The sequence below is a fragment of the Miniopterus natalensis genome, chromosome 12, assembly GCF_054644295.1.
Source record: "Miniopterus natalensis isolate mMinNat1 chromosome 12, mMinNat1.hap1, whole genome shotgun sequence".
In the NCBI taxonomy this organism is placed as follows: domain Eukaryota; kingdom Metazoa; phylum Chordata; class Mammalia; order Chiroptera; family Miniopteridae; genus Miniopterus; species Miniopterus natalensis.
The window spans coordinates 73523209-73545189 of NC_142092.1; the positions used below are offsets into that span (position 1 = coordinate 73523209).

General features: G+C 57.8%; 1 protein-coding gene across 2 annotated transcripts; it reads left to right on the forward strand.

Moving 5' to 3' along the window:
• Positions 1–6629: 6629 nt before the first annotated feature.
• On the forward strand, positions 6630–21735 carry CIZ1 (CDKN1A interacting zinc finger protein 1). 2 transcript variants are annotated; one of them, XM_087823073.1, is made up of 16 exons: positions 6630–6805; positions 7023–7138; positions 8949–9020; positions 10717–10943; positions 13217–13307; positions 13463–13595; positions 14105–14733; positions 14989–15110; positions 15743–15943; positions 16671–16795; positions 18091–18178; positions 18607–18720; positions 18922–19071; positions 20643–20712; positions 20902–21023; positions 21411–21735. In XM_087823073.1, exons 1-16 carry the CDS (start codon positions 6678–6680, stop codon positions 21606–21608), a joined length of 2586 nt encoding a protein of 861 aa, XP_087679199.1. In that variant the 5' UTR covers positions 6630–6677; the 3' UTR covers positions 21609–21735. The 2 variants fall into 2 exon arrangements, with proteins under 2 accessions (XP_087679199.1, XP_016067312.2); XM_016211826.2 differs by having other exon boundaries at positions 13487–13595.
• Positions 21736–21981: the final 246 nt, after the last annotated feature.

The window sequence follows — 21981 nt, forward strand, 5'->3', positions numbered from 1 at the left end:
TGCTCTGAGAGCCAGAGGGAGCAGAGCTGAAGCCTGGAGAGCTGAAGCCTGGAGCAGGGCCATTCACTTGCCGAGCGGGTGCCGTTCGCCGGTGTCTGCCTGGATGGAGGGTGCCCTCATGGCTGGGTTGTTCCTCCTAATTAGGATAGTGAAACATTTGTAAAAATCACACTTTACACAGTACTTGAAAGCTCCCGATCATCCTCCCACCCAGAGATAACCGATGCTTACAGTTTGGTGTTTATTCTGTTTTCCCCATACACGTTCATTTTGTTGCTACAGAAACAGGATCACACTGCATATCCCCTGTTCGTTGCGTCACTGACGCGGGGCCAGCAGCCTCCGGAGTTGGTCGGGAATGCAGACTCGCAGGCCCCACTCGTGACCCGAGGGGTCACAACCTGAATTTAGTAAGAACCAAGCGCCCCAGGAGATTCCTGTGCACACCAAAGTCAGAGAAGCTCCAGTGTCTCTTATCATGAGCAACGTTTTTTAGTAACAGTGTGTCCTGGACTCTCTCGGCGTAAGGACAGAGAGCGGCCGTGTTCCTTGTTCCTGGCTGTGTAGTTTCCCACCGGTTGGCCCTGTTTTTGTTCCTTCGTCTGCTACAGATGCTGAGCTTGAAGAATGGATGAATGAAATGCCACTGTGGGGTGCAGGGAGGGTGGATGTTCTGGGGAGAGGAACCGGCATAAGCAGAGGCGTGGAATCAGAAGGGAAGTGAACCCGAACCCGGCCCTGGCCTCATTCCCCTCTGACTTCGGGGAGGACTGAAGGATTGCAGATGGTTCCCTCCGGGCGCTGAAAAGCTGGGGGCCCCGAGGGCAATGAATTAGATGCGAGTCTTAGAAATGGCTTTGACTCTCTACTTGGAGCACCCGAGAGGGAGAAGTCTCTCTGGAGCTCCTGCAGCTTAAACCACCCACTGAGCTGGGCGGCTCGACCACAGGAACATTCGCTGGGCATTTCATCCCCGCCGGGTTACTGTGCTCGGGGACTCAACCCTCAGCAGGGAGGAGTTTTTATAGCTAGATGAGGAAACTGAGGCACAAAGGGGTTAGTGAGGAATAAGCCCACGGTCATAAAGCCAGCAAGTGATGGGGTGAGGTGTGAACAGAGGTGGTGAGACTCAGAGCTTCCATGTTTCTGGCCTACACTGCACTACAGCAGCTCTTTTAACAAATTTATGTTATATGTGTGTGCATATATCTATATATACATATATAGATATATATATATTAATGCTACATCATTTTATTATTTACTTATTTCTAAAATATGTTTTTATTGGCTTCAGAGAGAGGAAAGGAGAGAGAGAGAGAGAAAAACATCACTGATGAGAGTCATTGATCAGCTGCCTCCCGCACGCCCCCTACTGGGGATTAAGTCCAAAACCCGGGCATGTGCCCTGACCAGGAACCAAACTGTGATCTCCTGGTTCATGGGTAGCCGCTCAACGACTGCGCCACACCGCCCAGGCGTAACCTATATATTTTTAATGCACATAAAACGCCAGCATACAGTAGGTGCTCAATAAACGCTGGATGTATTGAATTGAACAGCGGCCTCACTATACAGCTCCTGGGTCAAGCCATTATATTTAGTCTCTCAGCGTGAGGAGAGTCTGGGCCCTCTGGGTTCGTTTGCTCATTTATTCTTCAACAGGTATTGGTCAGTGGCTCCTTCATGCCAGACCTCAAGCAAGGAATAAGGAGACAAAGATGTTAATAAGACGTGGGACATGTCCTGCTAGAACGAGGATTCACTGGGGAGAGAAAGACAAGCTAAGCACCTGGCCCGGTCTGGGGCAAGGTCACTGCGAGGAAGCAGCTGAGCCAGGCCGGGGTACACACAGTGCCCTCCTCTGCTGGGCACTGGGCTGGGCTCCGATATTTCCCAGGGGCTGCCGGGCACTGGTGGGCCAGGCGTCTGTGCTTGTACTGCCCCATCCCTCAGAGAGAGCGAGAGAGAGAAACATCAGTGTGAGAGAGACACATCAACTGGTTGCCTCCCGCACGTGCCCTGACCAGGGAGGGCCCGGGATCCAGCCTGCAACTGAGGCACGTGCCCCTGGCCGGAACCGAACCTGGGATCCTTCAGTCTGCGGGCCGATGCTCTAACCACTGAGCAAACCGGCCAGGGCAGGTATCGCCTCTTGATGGGAGGAATGAAGGATTGCGCATACACCGGGACTTGTGGGAGAGACAGAGCAGGGCTTGGAGGCCTGGACTGGGGCCCGGCTCAGCCCCTGGCTGACTCAGCTTGTGGGAATTCCAGGCCCTGGTGAGCCACAGATTGCCCAATTCCCCACGTGGACAGAGGGCTTTGAGGGCACATCCGGCAATCAGGGAAGGCCTCCCGGTGCTTGAACTGAGCTGGGAAGACTGGGCGGGAAGTGGCCTGGTGAGGAGGGGGAGGTGAGGGGAGCACTGTAAGGGAAGCTTGGTTCCTTTGGGGACAGAAGGCAGCCACTGTGGCTGGGCCTGGTAAGGGGAGGGGAGGAGGGAAAGCCTGCCACCCGCAAGTCAGTCACGCTCAGCAGAGATGGGCAGACTCAGGTCCTGAGTGGGGGGGTCCTGCCCCAGGTCACTCTGGCAGGCAGGGGCAGCGAGCCCACCCTGCGGCCGTCCGCCTCCGCTCTCTGTCCCCCTCGCCGTGTTTAGTTACAGGTGAAGGCACAGGTGGGCGCCGCTGCCGGGGAGGCCACGTGATACGAGCATATGGTCTTGCATTTTTCTCTCCTCTTGTCTTTCCTGGAGGTGTCGCCGAGCACAGCCTGTTCCCGGGTTTCTGAGCTAGAGGTCCGGTTGCGGGCTGGTCCTGCCGCCTGCGTTGGTGGGCTGTGCCCGGCGCCCCGATGGGGCTGTGCAGCGATGGGCGTAGGCGTCAGGGAGAGAGGAGCGGCTACGGTCACCACCGGAGGCTGGAGGGAGGGCGCTGCCTCCCAGAGTCATTCATTCCCTCCCTCCCTCCCTCCCTCATTTAGCCGGCCTTCCCCGGGCCACTGGGATGTGAGGAGCTCTGAGCCGGGTCTCAAGGACATGGGGACAGCTCAGCAGCTGCTCTCTGCTGTCAAGGGGCACGTGACATGACTGAGGGCAGATATAATGCCAGGTAAGGAGGTGGCAGGTTACCAGAGAAAGACGCCATAATCAATAGCTGGCTGGAAAGTGGGAAACAGTGACAATAGCCACCATCCTGTGCCGGTGCCAGAGCAAGAAACCTGCAAAACCCGGACGTAACGCGAGGCTTGGATCAGTGGAGGCGTCCAGCTCATCCTTAAACTGAACCGCTCGGGGTGAAGATGTCAGCTCTTCCCCGCCTGAAACGCATTTCACGCAACACCAATTGAAATTCGGATGGGATTGGGGGGTTTTCTTTGGGAGGGGGAGGAGATTTGACACAATCATTCTATAATTTACCTGGAAAAAAAATGTACAAGATTGAGAATTGGCATTAAAGTTTTTATTTTTTAAAAAGATATGTTTTTTTAAATTGATCTCAGAGAGAGGAAAGGAAAGGGAGAGAGAGAGATAGAAACATCAATGATGAGAGAGTCATTGATCGAGCCTGCAACCCGGGCATGTGCCCTGACCAGGAATCGAACCCCGATTGCCTGGATCCTAGGTTGACGCTCAACCGCTGAGCCACTCTGGCCGGGCGGCAATAAAGTTTTTATAAAGCAGCCCGGCTGGTGTGGCCCGGTGCTGGGGCGTTGACCTATAAACCAGGAGGTCACAGTTCAATTCCAGGTCAGACAGAACACATGCTAGGGTTTCGGATCAATCCCCAGTCAGGGACGTGCAGGAGGCAGCCGATCAATGACTCTCATCATTGATGCTTCTCTCACTCTCCCTCTCCTTCCCTCTCTCTGAAATCAATAAAAACATATTTAAAAAAAATTTTTAATGAAGCATAGCAATGTGAGGGTCTTGTGTTGACAGGCATTAAAATATCTTCCAAAACTATAATAGTCACCCTATGTGACACTGTCATGGGAAGAGACAGGTGGATTCCTGGAGGAGAATAAGTCTGGACACAGACCCACATGAACATGGAGTTTATTTCCTGATAAAGACGCGTCTCAAATCAGAGGCTAGAAAGAGGCTTCCGACTGATGCTGTAGCCTCAGGCTTTATTTGGGGTGCACGGAGACAGGGCCTCTCTTCTCCCCCTGGATATATTTCTTCCACCGGGGGACTCTGCCTGCAAGCGATCGAGTACAAGCCATGAACATGAGCCTGGCCCCAAACGGTGTCCCCAGAGCTTTCCTATCCACCGCCTTGTCTGGTCTCCAAGGAGGCAGCACAAGGTCACATACATTTTTAAAAACGCTCCCTGCCTCCCTCCCGGTGATAAAGGCATTCAGACCGATCACAACGAATTAGAAAAAAAAAAAAAAAGGGAGATACCATGATTTATTTAGCTGTTCTCCTGAAGTGGACCATTTCCCAGACAGCTGTGGTCAACAATGCTCCTGTCCGTGGCCTGCTGGCTTCAAGAGCCGCCCTTTCCAGGACTGCCCCGGGCTGGACGCCTCGGGGTGTCCAGGCCACGCGGAAGAACACATCCAGGAGCCCCGATGGAGAGCTTGCCAGTTGCCTTCCAGAAGGCGGGGACGCGGGGAGCCAGCTCCCCTTCCTCCCTGCACCAGCACGGGCATTATTTTTAGCGTGTGCGTGTGTTTTACTTTGGCCATTCGCTAGCTCCCTTGGTGCCAGGTGCCCAGCATTACGCAACACCCCCCCCCCCCCCGCCTGGGCACGTCCACTTTATAGACGATGAGACGGGCGCAGGGAGGGCTCCCACCCGCGGCCAGGGTCGCCGGGGCTTCCACCCCGCACTCCTCCCACGCCAGCCCCGGGGCCAGGGTGTCGGCGCGCTCGACCCGGCGGGGGGCCTCGGTTCCCCCCGAGTGAGTGCTCCAGCGGGAGGCTACGTAACGCTGCCCGTCTGTCGCCCCCTGCGCCGCAGAGAACAAGCCCAGGTCCTCCTCGGCCGCCCCCAAAGCCCGCGGCGCCCCCCAGGCTCCCGCGCGGCGCGCGCGCCCCGGCCGCCCCGGGTCACCCGGGCGTCTCTAAGTCGGGGCGGAGTTAGGGACCCGCGCGCCCCGCCCGGCGGGGTGGCGGAGGGCGGTCCTGAGCCTTAGGGCCGCGCGGGTCACATGACTGGCGCGTGTGTCACAAGGCGGCCTCCGCGGCCTGAAAGCGCCGGGCCGGGCCCGGGTCTGCGCGCCCCCCGCGCCCCGCGCGCCCCCCGCGCCCCGCGCGCGCCCCAGCCCCCGGCCCGGCGCTCAGCGCAGCGGGAGCGCACTGCCCGGGGCGGCTACAGTCACAGCCGCCGCCGAGCCGCAGCTAAGGGCGCAGGGGGTGCTCTGCAGTGACCGCGGATGGTGCGGCTCAGGGACCTCTGCAGGGACGGAGGGGACGCAAGGAAAGGGTCCTTCCGAGCAGGACCGTTCCGGGGTTCGGATGAGCGCCGGGTTTTGGTTTTTGTTTTTAATCATTAAACAGCCCTGCTCACCCGCTCCCCAGTCAAGGAGGCGCCGAGACACTTTCAAATGGACCCCCCCCTTCTAGGGTCCACTCCTTCGCCAGGCTGCGCCGGGCGCGCGCCCCCCGCGTCTCGGTTCCCGAATGTCCAGCGGCCGGCTGCGCGCCCCTCCCACCCAGCCCCGCGCGGGGCAGTGGCGGCCGCGGGGTGGTCGGTTGGGGACGGTCCTCCTCCAAGTCGCCAGCTATGTCCCCCCCCCCGACGACGACAGAGCCCCGGGGGCTACCGAGGGACCTCGGGCTCAGCGCCGCCCCTTCCGGACGCGGAGGACGCGGGGGGAGGGTCTGCGCGGCCCCGGGTCCCGCCGCAGCGCCGAGCCGCGCCCGCCAGCCCGCGGGCGCCAGGTGAGCGGGGCGCCGCCCCCGCCGCGTGACCCGCGCGACGCTGCCGCGGCGCCGGAACCTCCGGGCCTGCAGAGGGCGCTGCCCGTGCGGCGCGGCCCGCAGACCGGCCTGCGGAGCGGACGGGCCGGAGCCGCGGGAGCCCGGAGCCCGAGCCCCTGCGCGCTGCGCGCTGCGCCCGGGGAGGCGGCGGCGGAGGGTGCGGGGCGGGGGCGCCCGGAGGCGAGGTGCGCGGGCCCGGCCGGCCCCGGGGACGCGGGGAAGGAGGCTGGGGCCTGGCGGGCGCGGTGACGCCGCTGTACCTGGGGGAGGGTCCGCGGGGAGGCCGGGGCCGGGCGGCCTCCCTCCTGCCCTGTTCGCGGGCGGGAGCCCGGGGCTGCGGGCGGGGCGGGAGGTGCCCCTGGGGCCACCAGGCGGGCACACGGGACGGGAGGGAGTGTGCGAGGGGCTGTGGGGGGTGTACTGGGGCCACAGGCCCTCCTGGAAGGATGGAGCCCTGAGAGCTGCAGGGATGGAGCTCGGGGTTGGGGGGGCTGTTGGCAGGATTTGGGGGAAATTGGCGGGAGGGTGGTTGACTCCTGCTGCTGGCAGAATTGGGGGCGTCATGATGGGGCGGGGAGCGCATGGGGCACCCTCTGGGCGGGACTGGGAGTGTAAAGCTCAGCTGGCAGTGTGAAGGCCGGGGTTTGGGGTGGGTGACCACGGCCCTGGCCCGGAGGAAAGCTGGCCGGTCCTGTGTTGGGGAGCCCAGGCTAACCCCCCGCCCCGCCCTCCCCAGCCACCATGTTCAACCAGCTCCAGCAGCAGCAGCTCCAGCAGCACCTGCAACAGCAGCAGCAGCAGTTGCTGCAGCTCCAGCAGCTGCTCCAGCAGGCCCCACCGCAGGCCCCACTGCCCATGGCCATCAGCCGGTGAGTACCCCCGACTCCCCCCCCCCTGCCGCTCGGATCCAGGCCTTGGAGACCCCCTTCCCAGCCCTTTCTCCCAGGAGCATAACTGTTTAAGTCCCGCAGGTCATCAGTTCCCGCCCCAAAAGGGGCAGAAGATGGATGGGAGGGGTCTCAAGAAAGAGGGAGGGAGGGCCTGCCTCTCCCAGTAACCCCTGACACCCACTCTCTCCATGCACAGGGGGCTCCCCCAGCAGCAGCCACAGCAGCAGCTCCTGAATCTGCAGGGCACCAACCCGGCCTCCCTCCTCAATGGCTCGGTGCTACAGAGAGCTTTGCTCTTGCAGCAGTTGCAAGGTATGGCCGCAGGCCCACCTCACCCCGCCTTAGAGGCAGCTTCCCAGCAGCCCCATCACATTGCATCTCACAGGAACCCTGAGAGGGAGCTACTGTCAGCGCCCTAATTTACAGATGAGGGCACTGAGGCTCCAGGGGGTACACATCCCTGGGTTGCTCAGCTGCACGCGGGCCTCTCTGATCACAGACACATGCCCTTGGCCATGGTGCTGGCTCCGTGGCCAGCGCTCAGCACACATCACTGACGTTCAGATTAGATGAGACGCCAGATGGAAAGATCTGTGTTCACCGCTCTCCTCCACAACCCGTTTGACAGATGAGGAAGCTGAAGTCCAGAGAAGGAAAGTAATTTGCCCTGGGTCACACAGCACCAGCAGTGGCTGAGCTAGACCAGGGCCTGGGCCTCCTGACCCCACTGGATCTCTGAGTGGGTGCTTTAAGCCTGTGCCCTTGCCTCAGTTTCCCCGTGTGGAGGGCAGCCTCTCAGTTCTTCCTTCCAAGAGCTCAGCCCCTGTGTGAGTAATCCAGGGGCCCAGTGACCTGGGGCCAGCTCAGGTTCAGACCCAGCCCCTCCCACAGGGTAGGTGTGACTTGCTGGGCTGGACACTGTTGTGTTGAAGCCTTTACAAACCCAATTTCTTGACTGCTCACAACCTCAAGGAGAGATACACTCATGATCCCATTTTGCAGATGAAAAAACTGAGGCCCAGAGAGGGGTCGTGTGCCCAAGGTCACACAGTGAGTAGGTGTTGATTAGACAGAGAATTAGAGCCCAGATCTTACTACAGAGCCGTGTTCTTAGACACTGGACTATCCTGCCACCCAGCAGGGTTTGTGGCCAGGTCAGAAGATGTGATGCTCGTAACTCTTCAGCCCTGCCAGGGCCACGTGGATGAATGGCTCTGGGAGCCGACTTAGAAATGACAGAGAGCCCTGGCTGGTGTGGCTCAGCTGCTTGGGTATCATACCGAGCACCAAAAACATTGCTGGTTGGACTCCCAGTCAGGCACATGCCTGGGTCACAGGCTCGATCCCCAGTGCAGGGCTTGTGGGAGGCAGCTGATGGATGTTTCTCTCTCCCTCTCCCTTTCTCTCTCTCTAGAAATCAATTGTAAAAATCTTTTAAAAAAAGAAATAACAGAAAGAATTATACACCTGAAACCTATATCATTTTATTAACCAATGTCACCCCAATAAATTCCATTTTTAAGAAATCAATAGAAAGAACGAACAGATAGATGGGCGGAGAGATAAAACCCCACACAGGGACCCACAATGTATACACATATATTCCCCTGCCTTTCCCCCCCACTTTAAAAGCTACACTATTCAAAGACAAGTGAAATGAATATTTTAAGAAGCGCATAAGAAAACCCGAATTATCCTATGTTGCCTCACTCACCTGAACAAAAGACCACCTGTCGAGGTTTTGGTGCGTTTCCTCCCATTTTTTTCTAAGCACAAGTGTGGGATTTGTATGTGGCTGTGGTTATTGATATTAAGTGAAAGGTTGGATCTTGTTTCTCTTTTGCTGAATAGAATGACAAGATCATTGATCAGAGAATTCGACAGTCTGCGTAAAGATGATGTTCTAGCAGCTGTTTAATGTGCCGCTGGGGGGACGTTCCCTTGCTCACCGAAGCCTTCTCAGCTGTCCTTTTTTATGTCTTTTCTGTTTCAAATAACACTGGACGAATGTCGTGTTTGAGACTATTTTCTTAGAATGGATTCCCAAGAGTAGAAGGACTGGGTCGGGGGGGATGGATATTTTATGGCTCTCGATAAATATTGTCAAATTGCTTTCCCAAAGGACTGGACCAGTTTGCAATGTCACCAGCCACGTTTGACAGCGCCAGTCTCACCATGCCCACAGCAACACTGGGTATTCTATGCTTTTTTAAAAATATACATATGTATATACGTATGTGTACATATAATGTACTAACTTGGCAAAAACGCTCTATTATTAATGTCTCAGTTTGCATTTCTTGGAGTGCTAATGCAGTTTAACATTTTATAATCGTCTGTTAAGCAATTGTGTATTTCTTTTGGTGACTTGTCTGTGTCCTCCATGTCCTTTGTCATTTTTCTTTTTGGGTTTTTTTTTTTTTTCCTTAATCCCTTCACTTTTTTCACCCAGTCCCCCAACCTTCCTCCCCTCTGACAGCTGCCAGTCTGTTCTCTATCTATGAGCCTGTTTCTGTTTCAGTTTTTCAGTTTATTTTGTTCACTCGTTTCCACACATGAGTGAGATCATGTGGTATTAGTCTTTCTCTGACTGGCTTATTTCGCTCAGCATAATGCCCTCCCAGTCCATCCCCGCTGTTGCAAAGGGTAAGATTTCCATCTTTTTTACGGCCGAGTAATATTCCACTGCGTAACTGTGCCCCAGCTTTTTTATCCACTCATCTGCTGGGCGCTTGGGCTGCTTCCAGGTCGTGGCTGCTATAAGTACCGCCGCAGTGAACACGGGGGCATGTATTCTTTTGAATCAGTGTTTCGGGTTTCATTGGATAGATTCCCCGAAGTAGAATCCCTGGGTCCTTAAGCAGTTCCATCTTTAATTTTTTGAGAAAACCCCCTACTGCTTTCCGCAGTGGCTGCACCAACCCGCCTTCCCACCCACAGCGTACAGGGCTTCCCCTTTCTCCACATTCGCGCCAGCATTTGTCGTTCGTCGATGTCTTGACGGTGGCCATTCTGACAGGCGTGAGGGCTTTGAGGTTTTTCTTTTGGAGTGTGCCGCCTTCTGTCTCACTGTAAGAGCCGGTTGGCATTCCCTCTGCACGTACGCGTACATGTGTTTGTTTTAAGTTCATGTTAATCGAACACTTGCTATATACAAGGCACACTTGTATGTCCCGTTGGATCCTCCTAAAACACTGTGAGTCAAGCACTATGAGTATCCCCATTTTACAGAGGAGGAAACTGAGCCTCTGGGGACACAGAGAGGGTCCGGGGAAACCCCCCCAGAGGAAAATCACTTAAATGGAGATCTGGAGGATGCCTGGGAGGTAGCAGGGGGCAGAAAGTCCCAGGTGGAAGGAACAGAGGCAGGAAGAAACCAGGCTTGTTTGAGGGATACACGGGACCGTAGAGCTGGAGTCTAGTGGGGGGTGGAGTGGGGAGAATATCAAGAAGGGAGGTCGGAGAGGAGGGCTGGGCACCACGAGCAGCAGGGAGCTATGGAAGGGTTTAGGCAGGGGGCAGGGCGAAGTCAGAATGCGATTTTAGAAAGATCTCCGTTGGCTGCAGAAGCTGTGGCTGACATTCGGGGGTGAAGAGGCTTTGGAAGGGGGCTGTGGGTGGAGCTGGGAAGGGGAGCCCGGCTGGAATGGGACATGGGCTAGGGGACAGGGTTGGTAGGTTTGATGGGGGATAAAGAGAGGGAGGAGTCAGGAGGGCCCCCAGAGGCCCCGGGTGAGTCCTCCACTTGGTGTGTGTTGTGTCTTCAGTAGAGACAATGATAACTGCCCTGCCTATGGCTGGGCCGGGTGACCGAGGCCACATACAGAAGGCCTGGCCTCGAACATTCAACCATGATCCTAACCCCCCTTCTCCCATCTTCTTGCCTACAGGAAACCTCCGCAACTACAACCTGGCAACCCCGAACCTGACAGCCCCCAGCCTTACACCCCCACAGCTAGCCACCCCAAATCTACAGCAGTTTTTCCCCCAGGCCACTCAGCAGTCCCTGCTGGGCCCCCCTCCTGTCAGGGTCCCCATAAACCCCTCCAAGCTCATTTCAGGGCGGAACCCCCAGAAACAGGCCCGGACACCCTCCTCCACCACCCCGGATCGCAAGGTGAGTGGTGGCTGGGGTGGAGCAGGTGGGGTGTCAGCCCGGCTCCCCACTCTGGCTCACACTGGGCCTTTGGCCCTCTCTCTGCCTCAGTTTCTTCATCTGTAAAATGAGCAGGCGGTAAGTTGGACTTGTGTCGTGTTTCCCAAACTTCAGATGTTCCCGAGCCCCTGAGGTGACCTTTGCCATGTCCAAATACCCCCTGTGTTATTATTGACCTGAAGTTTCCCTTTTTTTAAAAATTGAGGTATAATTGACATGTAACGCCATATGAGTTGTGGGAGTACTCTAACGGTTCTCCTTAAAATCAGCACTGCCTGATGGAAATGAAATGCAAGCCATATGTATAATTTAATTTTTTCTAGTAGTCACATCAACAGAGTGAAACGAAACAGGTGGGATTAATTTTAGTCTTATGTTTATTTAACCCAATATATCAAAAATTTATCATTCCAATATGTAGTCAATATAAAAAAATGAGCGAGGCATTTTTCATTCCTTTTTGGGTTTTTTTTGGTACCAAGTCTTTAAAATCTGATGTGTATTTTATACGGAAATCTCAACGTGGCTTGCCACGTTTCAAGTACTCAAAAGCCACTCACCCGTGGCTAATGGCTCCTGTCTGGGATAACACAGCTTTTAGCTTCTTCTCAGTTATTGATTGATTGATTGATTGGTTTTAGAGAGAGAGGAAAGGAGAGGGAGAGAGAAACATCGATTTGTTGTTCCACTTATTTACGATTCTTGTATGTGCCTGGACCGGGAATCGAACCTGCAACCTTCCGGTGCACAGGCGGGTGCTCCAACCAGCTGAGCCACATCAGCCAGGGCCACTACCTAAAATTTCAAAAACAGTGTAAAAAAAAGGTAATTGGGGTGAAATCATAGTATAAAATCCTGGGCACTACACTTGCCATCAGAAGGTTTGGAGCTGATGCCCTGCTCCTTCCTGTCTGCTAGGTGGTAAAAGCACAAAGGGAAGGACCCCTGACGTGAGCAAAAAGACTTGAAGAGGCTTGCAAAGGGCGTAACATGCTCCCTGAGACTGTCCTGTCCCTGAATGTCATGGCAGCTCCTCACACCACGCTCCTCAGAGAGCATTCTGGGGTGGGGGCAGCACCCACTTTCTGCTTGCTCTGGGGCAGCCCCCATCTAGAGGTGAAGCCTGTCCCTCCAGAGAGGGGTCTGACCTTCCAGTGGGCCTCTCCTCACCTGGTCTTGTCTGTGATCACTGCATTTTACATATGGGGAAACTGAGGCTCAGAGTAGCGTGGAGGTTGCTCTGGGCTGCACAGCTTTTGAGATTGACCCAGAGCTGGGCCTCCTGACTTGAATGCCAGTGTTACGCAGGGTGGTTTCTGAAGGGCATGGAGTCCTGATGTGGTACATGGTCCAGCTCAGTACTCGTTCCTTGGGCTTCGCAGGAGGGAGGGAGGCTATAGGTGGGCTCCCGGGGCTTCCTGGGCCGAGGGGGGAGCTGGGACCAGCTGCAGCCATGCATTTATTTAGCTAACATCTGTAAGTCCCTACAGTGGACTCAATGGTCTGGCCCTTTTGGAGGTCTTGGGCTGGGAAGGAGGGTGGGCTGGGGGTGAGACATTAATGTAGATAATTCTCCCACCAATTAAGACTGTGGGAAGTGCCACAATAGGGAAGCCCAGGGCCCTCTGGGGACCTGTGCTATGGGTTTGGACCTACTCTGGGGTCAGGAGGGCTTCCTGTAAGAATTGCCTTTGAGGCTCTGAGTGAAGGCCTGGGTCTTTGGGGAACCAGTGAGAAGGCCAGTGTGGATGTAGAGAGGGGAAGGGGGCAACTGGGGAGAGCTGAGGCTGGAGGGGTGGGTGTGGGGGCAGAGGTCATTGTGTGTAGGAGGTGGGAGAGGTAGTGTCGGGCTCGGGTGAGACAGAGTAAGTGCTCCGGGCCTTGAGAAGTCACAGGAGGGCTTCAGCCTGGAAGAGACCAGACATGACCTGGTTTGCATTTGAGAAGGGTCCCTCGAGAGGGTTGCTTCGTGGAGAAGAGGGTGGGGAAGTCGGAGGCAGCACCGTGGCCAGGAGAGGGCTCATGTCCCCCAAACCTGGGTTTACTCGACAGGCAGCTAGATGGAGCTCCCTAGATGCAATTCCCGGGGTGTCTAAGATCATCTCTTGGCAGCTCTGAGGCGGACTGTTGCATGTCTTCCTCTCCTGGGGAGGACTGCCGCAGCCGCTCTCGGGCAAGGATGTCTTTACGAGGGTGGGTGGTGGATGTCAGGAACGGTTTCTGAAAGGAAGCAGGATTCTTCTTCTCAGACGATGCCCGAGGGAGACCAGGCGGACCCCCCAGAGGGGTCTGAGGAAACTGCAGAGTCTCGAGTGGACACACCAGGTGAGTGAGGCTGCTGGCCCTTCAGAGGGGACGTGGGCCAGGGCAAATGGATGAAGGGTTAGTAATGGAGGCAGATCTGGGAGGCAGGATCTTGGGGGGGATGAGCCCAGGCCTTATCTCCCAGAGATTGTTTGTGTTCTACCTGCTCCTGGCAGTCATTCATCTCCCCTATGTTCTAGACCAGGATTCCCCACCCTGCCCAGATGACCTTGCTAAGGAGAAACGCACGTCAGCGCCTGAGCCAGAGCCCTGTGAGGCATCTGAGCCACCAGCTAAAAGGTCAAGGAGGTAACTGATGCTGAAACCATGCTGGGGCCCCGGAGCCTGCAAAGGCAGGCGGTGGGTGTAGGTAAGGGCAGGACCTTTCAGGGGAGCTGGAGCGAAGAAAGGGCGTTGGCCTCTGGCTTGGAGGGAGGTCATACCTAATTCTGCACCTCACCTGGGAAGGCCCCAGGCCAGACAGACACTGGTGTCTTCACTGTGACTGAACCACCTGGAGGCAGACGAGGTAGCCAGGTTGGAGGGGTGAAGGTGTGCATCTGGGACCTCAGGGTGGGCAGAAGGTGGGTGGCTTTACAGGGCCTTGGATGCATCTTAGCAAGTTGTAGGAGGTAGGAGCAAGTGATCCTGTCAGTTTATTTAGGTGAAACTGGAGCGCTAAGAGCCAAAGGGGCTTGCTCAAGTGCCCGTCTTGAATGTGGTGGAGCGATGATTGGAACCTGGGTCTTAGCCTTTCTAGGGAGCCTCTTACGGCCAACTGGAAGACATGCATTTGATCTCCTTTTGATTCTTTCTAGCTCAGAGGAGCCCACAGAGAAGGGACCCCCAGGGCAGCTGCAGGCGAAGGTCCAGCCACAGGCCCGGATGACAGCACCAAAACAGACCCAGACACCCGAACTGCTGCATGATCCACTGGAAGCCCGAGTGCTGCCACGATTCCAGCCACGGGTTCTGCAGATCCAGGCCCAAGTGCAGCCACAGACTCAGCCACAGATGCCACCAGTGGACTCCCAGGTGCAGCCAAAGCTGCAGAAGCAGGCACAGACACAGACCTTTCCAGAGCACTTAGTGCCGCAGCAGGTGCAGCCAAAGCTGCAGAAGGAAGCAGAGCCACAGAAGCAGGTGCAGCCACAGGTGCAGCCACAGGCACATTTACAGCCCCCAAGGCAGGTGCAGCCACAGCTGCAGAAGCAGGCACAGACGCAGACATATTCACAGGTCTCAGAAGGAACACAGCCCAGGAGCCAGCCAGTGGAGCAGCCACCGGAGCAACCTCCAGTGCAGTTGCCAGTGCAGTCACCAGACCAGCCCCAGGGGCAGCCTCAGCCCCAGTCCCAGCCCCAGGTGCCGGCATCAGAGCAAGCGCCAGCTCCGGTTCATTCCACTCTGCTGGAGACACCGCCCAGTATAGCAGAAGCTGAAACAGGTAAGTGAGCGCTGGCTCCCAGCCAGCCGGGTGATGGGACGGCTCTGCCCGGGCCCCTCTTTCCTCCTCTGTCACTGTCCAGCCCTGACCAGGTGCTGCCTGGGAGCAAGGGTTGGACTGAAAACTGGGGCTTGGGGCCATTCACACCAGAGGCTTCAAGGCCTTGGCTGTGAGCACAGAAGGTGGCCCTTGGTCCCAGGTCCCTCTGGGTCAGGTGGAGGTGGACCCTGGGAAACAGCACACCTGTCATTCCAGGCCTGGAGGAGGCCTCGCCAGAGCCAGTGGGCGCCCAGGTCAGCATGGAGGAGAGCCAGGAAGAGCTGACCAGTGGCCTGGATGTGGGAGAATGTGAAAAAAGAGCAAGAGAGATGCTCAGGGTGGGTAGAGAGGCTATGATAGCAGCATGAGGACCACAGTGCCCAGCGGTAGGGGGTCTCTTTCTATCCCAGCTCCCCTCAGTGCCCCCTTGTTTTTCACCACCTGGGACATGTGACTGGAGCCCTGCACCTGGGCTTGTGGGCAGGCCAGAGCAGGTCTGACAGTGGCTCATCAACTCACGCTGTCCCGTTGCCATCACACACCTTCGCTCTGAAGATCTGATGGTACTTTGGTAACGAGAGTCCCTTCCAGCCATCTCATCCCAAAACTAGAGCCCCTAGTCCCATCACACGGGTAACGTTGCTCTTTGGAGAGAGCAGAGTGGCAGCCCCTGCCAGGGGTTTGGGCCACAGCCCTGCTTCTCAGTGGATTGTGGCCCAAACCCATTCCCTTCTCAGTGTCTCAATTTCTCCATCTGTCGTGTGTGGGAGTGGGTGGGTGGACTTTAGATTTAGGGGGGCTGGCTGTGTGAGCTAGGGCAATCATCGCACAGCCGAGAGCCTCGGTTTCCCATCTGTGAAGGGGGCTGTCAGGAGAGCCGGAGGAGACAGTGTTCGTGGGTATTTAACACTGGGGCTGGCCCACCATCGGCGCCCAGCCGGTGGTAGCTCTGCTTCTGCTCCTGGTGCAGGTGTGGGGTGCCGGGGGCTCCCTGAAGGTTACCATCCTGCAGAGCAGCGACAGCCGGGCCTTTAGCACTGTATCCCTCCCACCTGGGCCACATTCCAGTGACTCCACCTCCGCCACCCCTGCCGCGACCACTGACGCCCCCCCTAAGAATGCCCTGCAGTTCTTCTGCTACATCTGCAGGGCCAGCTGCTGCAGCCAGCAGGTACCGCCTCCCGGGCCCTGGGCACCGGGTGGGTCGAGCGGCGGGTTTGTGTGGGATGCCCAGCCTGCCCGGTTCACAGCTGCCCAAGTGGCCGCCTGGAGCCCCGTGAGCCCTACCCCTGGCAGCTGTGCATTGCTTATAGCACATTTTCTGACCAGCTCCGAAGGCAGGACTTTATAGTCAGGCAGAGCTGGCTCGAATCGGCCCTGACCAGCTGTGTGGACCTCAGGAGGTGAATTCGCCCTTTGTGTCTCAGTTTCCTCATGCGTCAGGTGGAGAAACATTTAGAACCCATCGCATCGGCTGGTTCTAAGGATTCAGCAACTAGACATTGAAGTCATGAGCCCCAGGCCCGGCCCGGAGCGAGCGTAGAATTGATAACTGCATTATACGCGTACTATTATCCCTGGTGCTCTTGCTACCCCGTCACTCTGAGCCTCACCTGAGCAGAGCTAGGGGACCTGAACGTTCACCAGATGCCCCCTGACCTTTGAGGCACTCACACTGGCTCCAGGAGAAGCAGAAACTCTGGCTGCTGTGTGCTCACTCTGTGCCTCAGTTTACCACCCCTCTCTGGCCCACCCTGGGTTGCTGTAAGAGAAACGGCCTCGCGGCGGTCCTGGGGTGGCCACAAAGCTGAGGTTGGAGGCCTCCTCCCTGGGCCCCGGCCCTGACCTCCTTCTGGGGTCCAGTCCTCACGCCCTCCCCTCCCTCCTCCGTGTTGTAGGAGTTCCAGGAACACATGCTGGGGGCCCTGCACCAGCAGCGGCTCGGGGAGATGCAGCGCATGAGTCAGGCCTGCCTCCTGTCCCTGCTGCCTGTGCCCCGGGACGTCCTGGAGAGAGAGGACCAGTAAGTGCGGGACCTCGGAGGCCCCGTCCTGGGGGGTGCGCAGTCTCACGGGCCATCCAAAGGTGACCTAGGCCCAGCCAGGGTGGCTCAGTGGTTGAGCATCCACCTATGAACCTGGAGGTCGTGGTGTGATTCCCGGTCGGGGCACATGCCCGGGTCGCAGGCTCCATCCCCAGTCGGGGGCGTGCGGGAGGCAGCCCGTCAGTGACTCTCATCGTTGAGGTTTCTATCTTCCCTCTCCCTTCCTCTCTCTGAAATCAATAAAAACATTTAAAAAAGTAATAAATAGGAGAGCGGTGGGAACGTATAACGTAGAAACGTGCGTGAGATGCAGCGTTGAGTCAGGACAGGGTTCCGGGTTGCATTTGGAGAATGAGCTGGACGATGCCAACGTAGATCCCGTGACGCAGCACTGAGCGGATGTCGCCGAGGCCGTGAACACGCTTCGGGCGTGGGGGGGACTGTTGGACTGTCTCCTGATGGCACCTCCCCTGGAATCCTGACTTGGCCCCCTGAGGCCGTGCAGAACACGGCTGCCTTGTCCCTCCTTCACCCAACGGTCAGGAGCTCTGGGCCCGCCCCGGGCGAGGCCTTGGCGATTCTGGGATGGAGTCCCGGCCCCCAGCGCTCACCGAAGCCCAGTGCCGCGTGTGTGTGTGAGCGTGTGTGAGAAGGGAGCGGTCCTGCCAATTCAGCGTGGACAGTGCTGTGGGAGTGGCACTTTGGGGCCTCAGACGGGGGCCTGGCTTCCTGGGATGGGGACAGGTCCAGGAGTGGGGGGAGGGGAAAGAGCAGCTCTGGGGACCACGGGGCCTTTAACCTGAAGGGTAAAGAGAAGTCGCCAGGGCCAGGTGTCCTCAGTTATGTCACTGTCCTGGTGACCCTCCGGCATCCCAAACGCTTCTAAATCTCATTTCTCCCCCACGTCTCCCTGGTTATTTATTTTTCCCCAGAAGGACTGAAAGGGGGAGAGAGAGAAACATGGATGTGAGAGAGACACATCGAGTGGTCGCCTCCCACACGAGCCCGGTCGGGCCGGGGATGGAGCCTGCAACCGAGGTATGTGCCCTTGGCCGGAGTTGAACCCGGGACCCTTCGGTCCTTGGGCCGACGCTCTAACCGCTGAGCCGCACCGGCCAGGGCTCCCAGCTCTTCTTACGTAAGTATTCTTCCAGAGGAAGCTCAGAGCCTTTTTGTTAAGTTTCAAAAAAAAAAAAAAAATCCGGTCTGGGAGAACGGCGGTCTTTCGGCGACCGTAGCGTCACGCTGTGCCCGTTTGGGTTGTTGTCCTTCAGGGAGCCGCCTCTGAGGCGCTGGTGCCACACCTGCCAGGTCTACTACATGGGGGACCTGATCCAGCACCGCAGGACGCAGGACCACAAGGTACGAGGGCCACCCGCAGGCCCTGTCCCCGAGCCGAGGGCTGGGAGGAGGGCGTCAGGGTGGTGGACAGTCGGTGTCAGTCTGTCTCTGCGTGGCCAGAGCACGGAAGTGTGGCTTCTCAGTGAGTCAGTCACACATCTCGGGGCTTCCGTTTCCCCATCTGCCCCGTGTGGGCGAGGCACTGTCTGGCTCTGCCGCTCAGCCGTGGGGCTCCCGGGGCCCCTCTGGGCGGCCTGCCCTCTGCTGCCCTCTGTCACCCCGTCTCGGAGCCAGTGGCGCAGGGAAGGGCCGTGCTTGCCCAGGCTCTGGTTTAGGGGCAGAGGGCAGCCAGCCGGTTACAGCGGTCACGGTGGCCTCCGCCCGGCTGCACTGGGGATCCTGCCCGCCGCCCACCCACGCGCCTGCGTGGCCCGCCCTCCTTTCCCCAGATTGCCAAGCAGTCCCTGCGACCTTTCTGCACTGTTTGCAACCGCTACTTCAAGACCCCCCGCAAATTTGTGGAGCACGTGAAGTCCCAGGAGCACAAGGACAAAGCCAAGGAGGTAACCTCAGCTTCCTCAGAGGACACGGGCCCAGAGAGGTACAGAGTCTTGGCCAAGGCCACACAGCAGGCCGAGATTTATCCCAGCCCGAACTCCTAGCAGGTCCGGAGGGACTGGGATTCCCAGGGGTGTGGGGTGGGTGGGGTGTGGCACCTTGGCTGCCCAGAGCTGACCGGAGCCCTGGCCCCCTCCCCCGGGCAGCTGAAGATGTTCGAGAAGGAGATGGCTGGCCAGGATGAGGACCACTTCATCACGGTGGACGCCGTGGGCTGCTTCGAGGATGGTGAGGAGGGTGAAGGCGAGGAGGACAGTGAAGAAGAGATCGAGGCTGAGGAGGGATTCTGCAAGCAGGTGCTTGGGGGGAGGCGGGGACATGGGGGGCAGGCTGGAGGCTGGACCCCCAGCCCCGGAGGGACCTCACCCCACCTCCCAGGGGCCAGGAGGCGCTGTGTGTCTATAGGCACCGATGCCTGCTACCATTTAGTTTTTGGTTTGTTTTTTGTCCTGGCCGGTGTGCCCAGTGGTTAGCACATCGGCCTGTGCACCAGAAGGTCGAGGGTTGGGTTCCAGGTCAAGGGCACGTACCTGGGTTGCAGGTCTAATCTTCGCCCCCGGCCCGGGCCTGTGTGGGAGGCAGCGAATCGATGTGTCTCTGTCACATCGATGTCTGTCTCTCTCTCCCCCCGGCCCCCGCCTCTTCCACTCTCTCTAAAAGATCAATGGGAAAAAATGTCCTCACCTGAGGATATTTTTCCCATTGCTTTTCAGGGAGAGTGGAAGGGAGGGAGGAGGGAGAGAGAGAAACATCGCTGTGAGAGAGACACATGGATCGGTTGCCTCCCGCATGTACCCCAACCGGGGCTGGGAACGGACTCGCAACCCAGGTACGTGCCCTTGATCGGGAATCGAATCCTCCACCCTGTGGGTGAGTGGGCTGGTGCTCTAACCACTGGGAATGCCGGCCAGGGCCCATTTAGTAATAGTAACTATTCTATATGACTATGTAAATATATATCATGAGGACTCCAGGGTGGCAGGGAAATATGTGAGGCCCTTGAAGCCTGGCTGAAATCCCGACTTGTGTCAAGGAAGGGGAAGGGCAGCCTCGGCCAAGGGAACAGCATCGATAAAGGCAGGGACTGGGGACCGATGCAGCACAAATAGGAGAAGTCAGTGTAAGATGCCGCTGCTGCTGATCGCTGGGGCCGTTGATATTTTTTGAGCACCTACTACGTACCAGGCATGTCCCAACCACTTTCCTTGGATGCCAGGTTGTGCTCAGAGCGCCCCGCTGCTCTGCCTCCCGCAAGTGAGGAGCTGGGGAAGCGTGGATTCTTTTCAGTTCAATAAATGTTTCTGGTGCTGGACACCAGGGATGTGTGGAGACCAAGGCTTGGCCCCTGCCCTCATAGACCTCAACGGTTACAGTGCAGGGTGGTGACGGGGCAGCCGAAAGGGGACACAGAGGGACTGTGGAGGGTTCCAGGGGTGGCCCCCAGCCCCAGACAGGTTAGGGTGAGGCTGGCTTTGCTACTCAGCGTCCAAAGTGGTGTCCCGGGCAAGCCCCTTGGTATCTCCAAGCCTGTTTCCTCTGTTCAGATATAGTCCCAACTCAGGCTGCAAGGGTCACAGCCCAGGGTGGCAACCAGGAGTGGCTGTCACTCTTAGAAGCCACACTTATTTGCTTTGTATGTGGTGGAAGGCTCTGTGAGGCCTGGTGAGGGTGGCGTGGCTGGGGTCAGATGGCCTCATCTGGAAGGGGCTTATGTCCAGTGGGAGAGACGAGAGGTCCCAAGTCACCTGAAACCCATCCCCTAGGACTGAGGTCACTGCAGCATCCAGGGCCCACCCCACCTGCATTCTGGGGGGGGGGGGGGCTCTGGGGGAAGCCAGATCTGAGGCCCACACTTGCATGTTTCCAGGTGAGATCCCGGGGGATAACCATAGAGGAGTGGAAAGACTCAGAGACCTACAGCCCCGACACTGCATACGGTGAGACCCCAGCTCGGACCCCAGCCTCCAGGTGACCCCCAGGTCCCAGCTACAGCATCCTGGCCAGGCGGCCTATCCCCTTGTCTTCCTCTCCCACCTGGAGAGTGGAGGAATAAATGGGACCCTAAAGAGTGCGGTGCACCTGGCTGGCGTGGAGGAATGTGAGTGCACAGATCGGCTGTCCCACAGGTGTGGACTTCATGGTGCCCGTGATGGGCTACGTCTGCCGCATCTGCCATAAGTTCTACCACAGCAACGCAGGGGCCAAGCTCTCCCACTGCAAGTCCTTGGGCCACTTCGAGAACCTGCAGGTGAGCTGGGCCTCCTGCCCCACCCCACCCTGCCCAGGACTCAGGCTCCATCCCAACTGATGGGGGTGATGGACAGTGGCTACCTCCCTCCTGTGCTTGACCGCAGCCCCCAGGCACCTCCCCCACCCAAACAGGGAGGCCCCGCTCACAGAGGGGACAAGAGTCAGGGTGGGGCTGGGCTCTCTCTGCTTTTGCTGGGGCCGGGGTGGGGGGGAGCTGAGGGCCAGGATGTCAGCTCCAGAGCTCTGGCCCAGGGAGGCTGAGCTAGCACACAGGGTCACACAGCATGTCCAGTGCTGTCTTGGCTGGGCTGGGGAAGCGGCTGCTGGCCAGGAGGGCACCAGGTGCCAGAGGGAGCCCTGCCTCACCTGCACCCTCCGTTTCCAGAAATACAAGAAGACCAAGAACCCCAGCCCTGCCACCAGGCCCGTGAGCCGCCGGTGCGCCATCACTGCCCGGAACGCCCTGACTGCTCTGTTCACCTCCAGCGGCCGCTCACACACCCAGGACACAGCCAAACCCCCCAGCAAGGTGACCGCCCCACCCCCCCCACCATTCCGGCGCTCAACCCGCCTCAAAACCTGACAGGAGGAGCTGACGCGCTCACCTGGTCTGTGTCGAGACCGAGGTGTTTTAGGAGTCTGCATGGAATCATTGACATGGTTGGTGTTTTTACTCAAAATTCAATAAAAGAAGGTAGTTTGGCTGTCTAGTCCCCACCAGCACTTCTGTCCAGGTGGATGGGGCAGGGGAGCACCCAGCCAGCTCTCAGCCAGCGCCAGCCTCTCTAGGCATAGTGTGGGGGCAAACTGGACAGCCAAACACAGGCCCCCCCAACCAGGAACCCTGGGATCACAAGGCGCTTCACCTCTCTGTTTCCCTCTTAATAATAATGTATCAGGACTAGGAAAGTACCTTCACGTAAGATCTCATTTAATCTTCAGTGACTCTAGGAGGG

Excerpts from the sequence above, each read along its gene's own strand:
- CIZ1 (XM_087823073.1), top strand. The coding sequence starts at position 6,678 with ATGTTCAACCAGCTCCAGCAGCAGCAGCTCCAGCAGCACCTGCAACAG. Across the intron at positions 13,308-13,462 it reads GTCTCGAGTGGACACACCAG|TCATTCATCTCCCCTATGTT; the intron begins GTGAGTGAGGCT and ends TGCTCCTGGCAG. Across the intron at positions 15,944-16,670 it reads CCAGCTGCTGCAGCCAGCAG|GAGTTCCAGGAACACATGCT; the intron begins GTACCGCCTCCC and ends TCCGTGTTGTAG.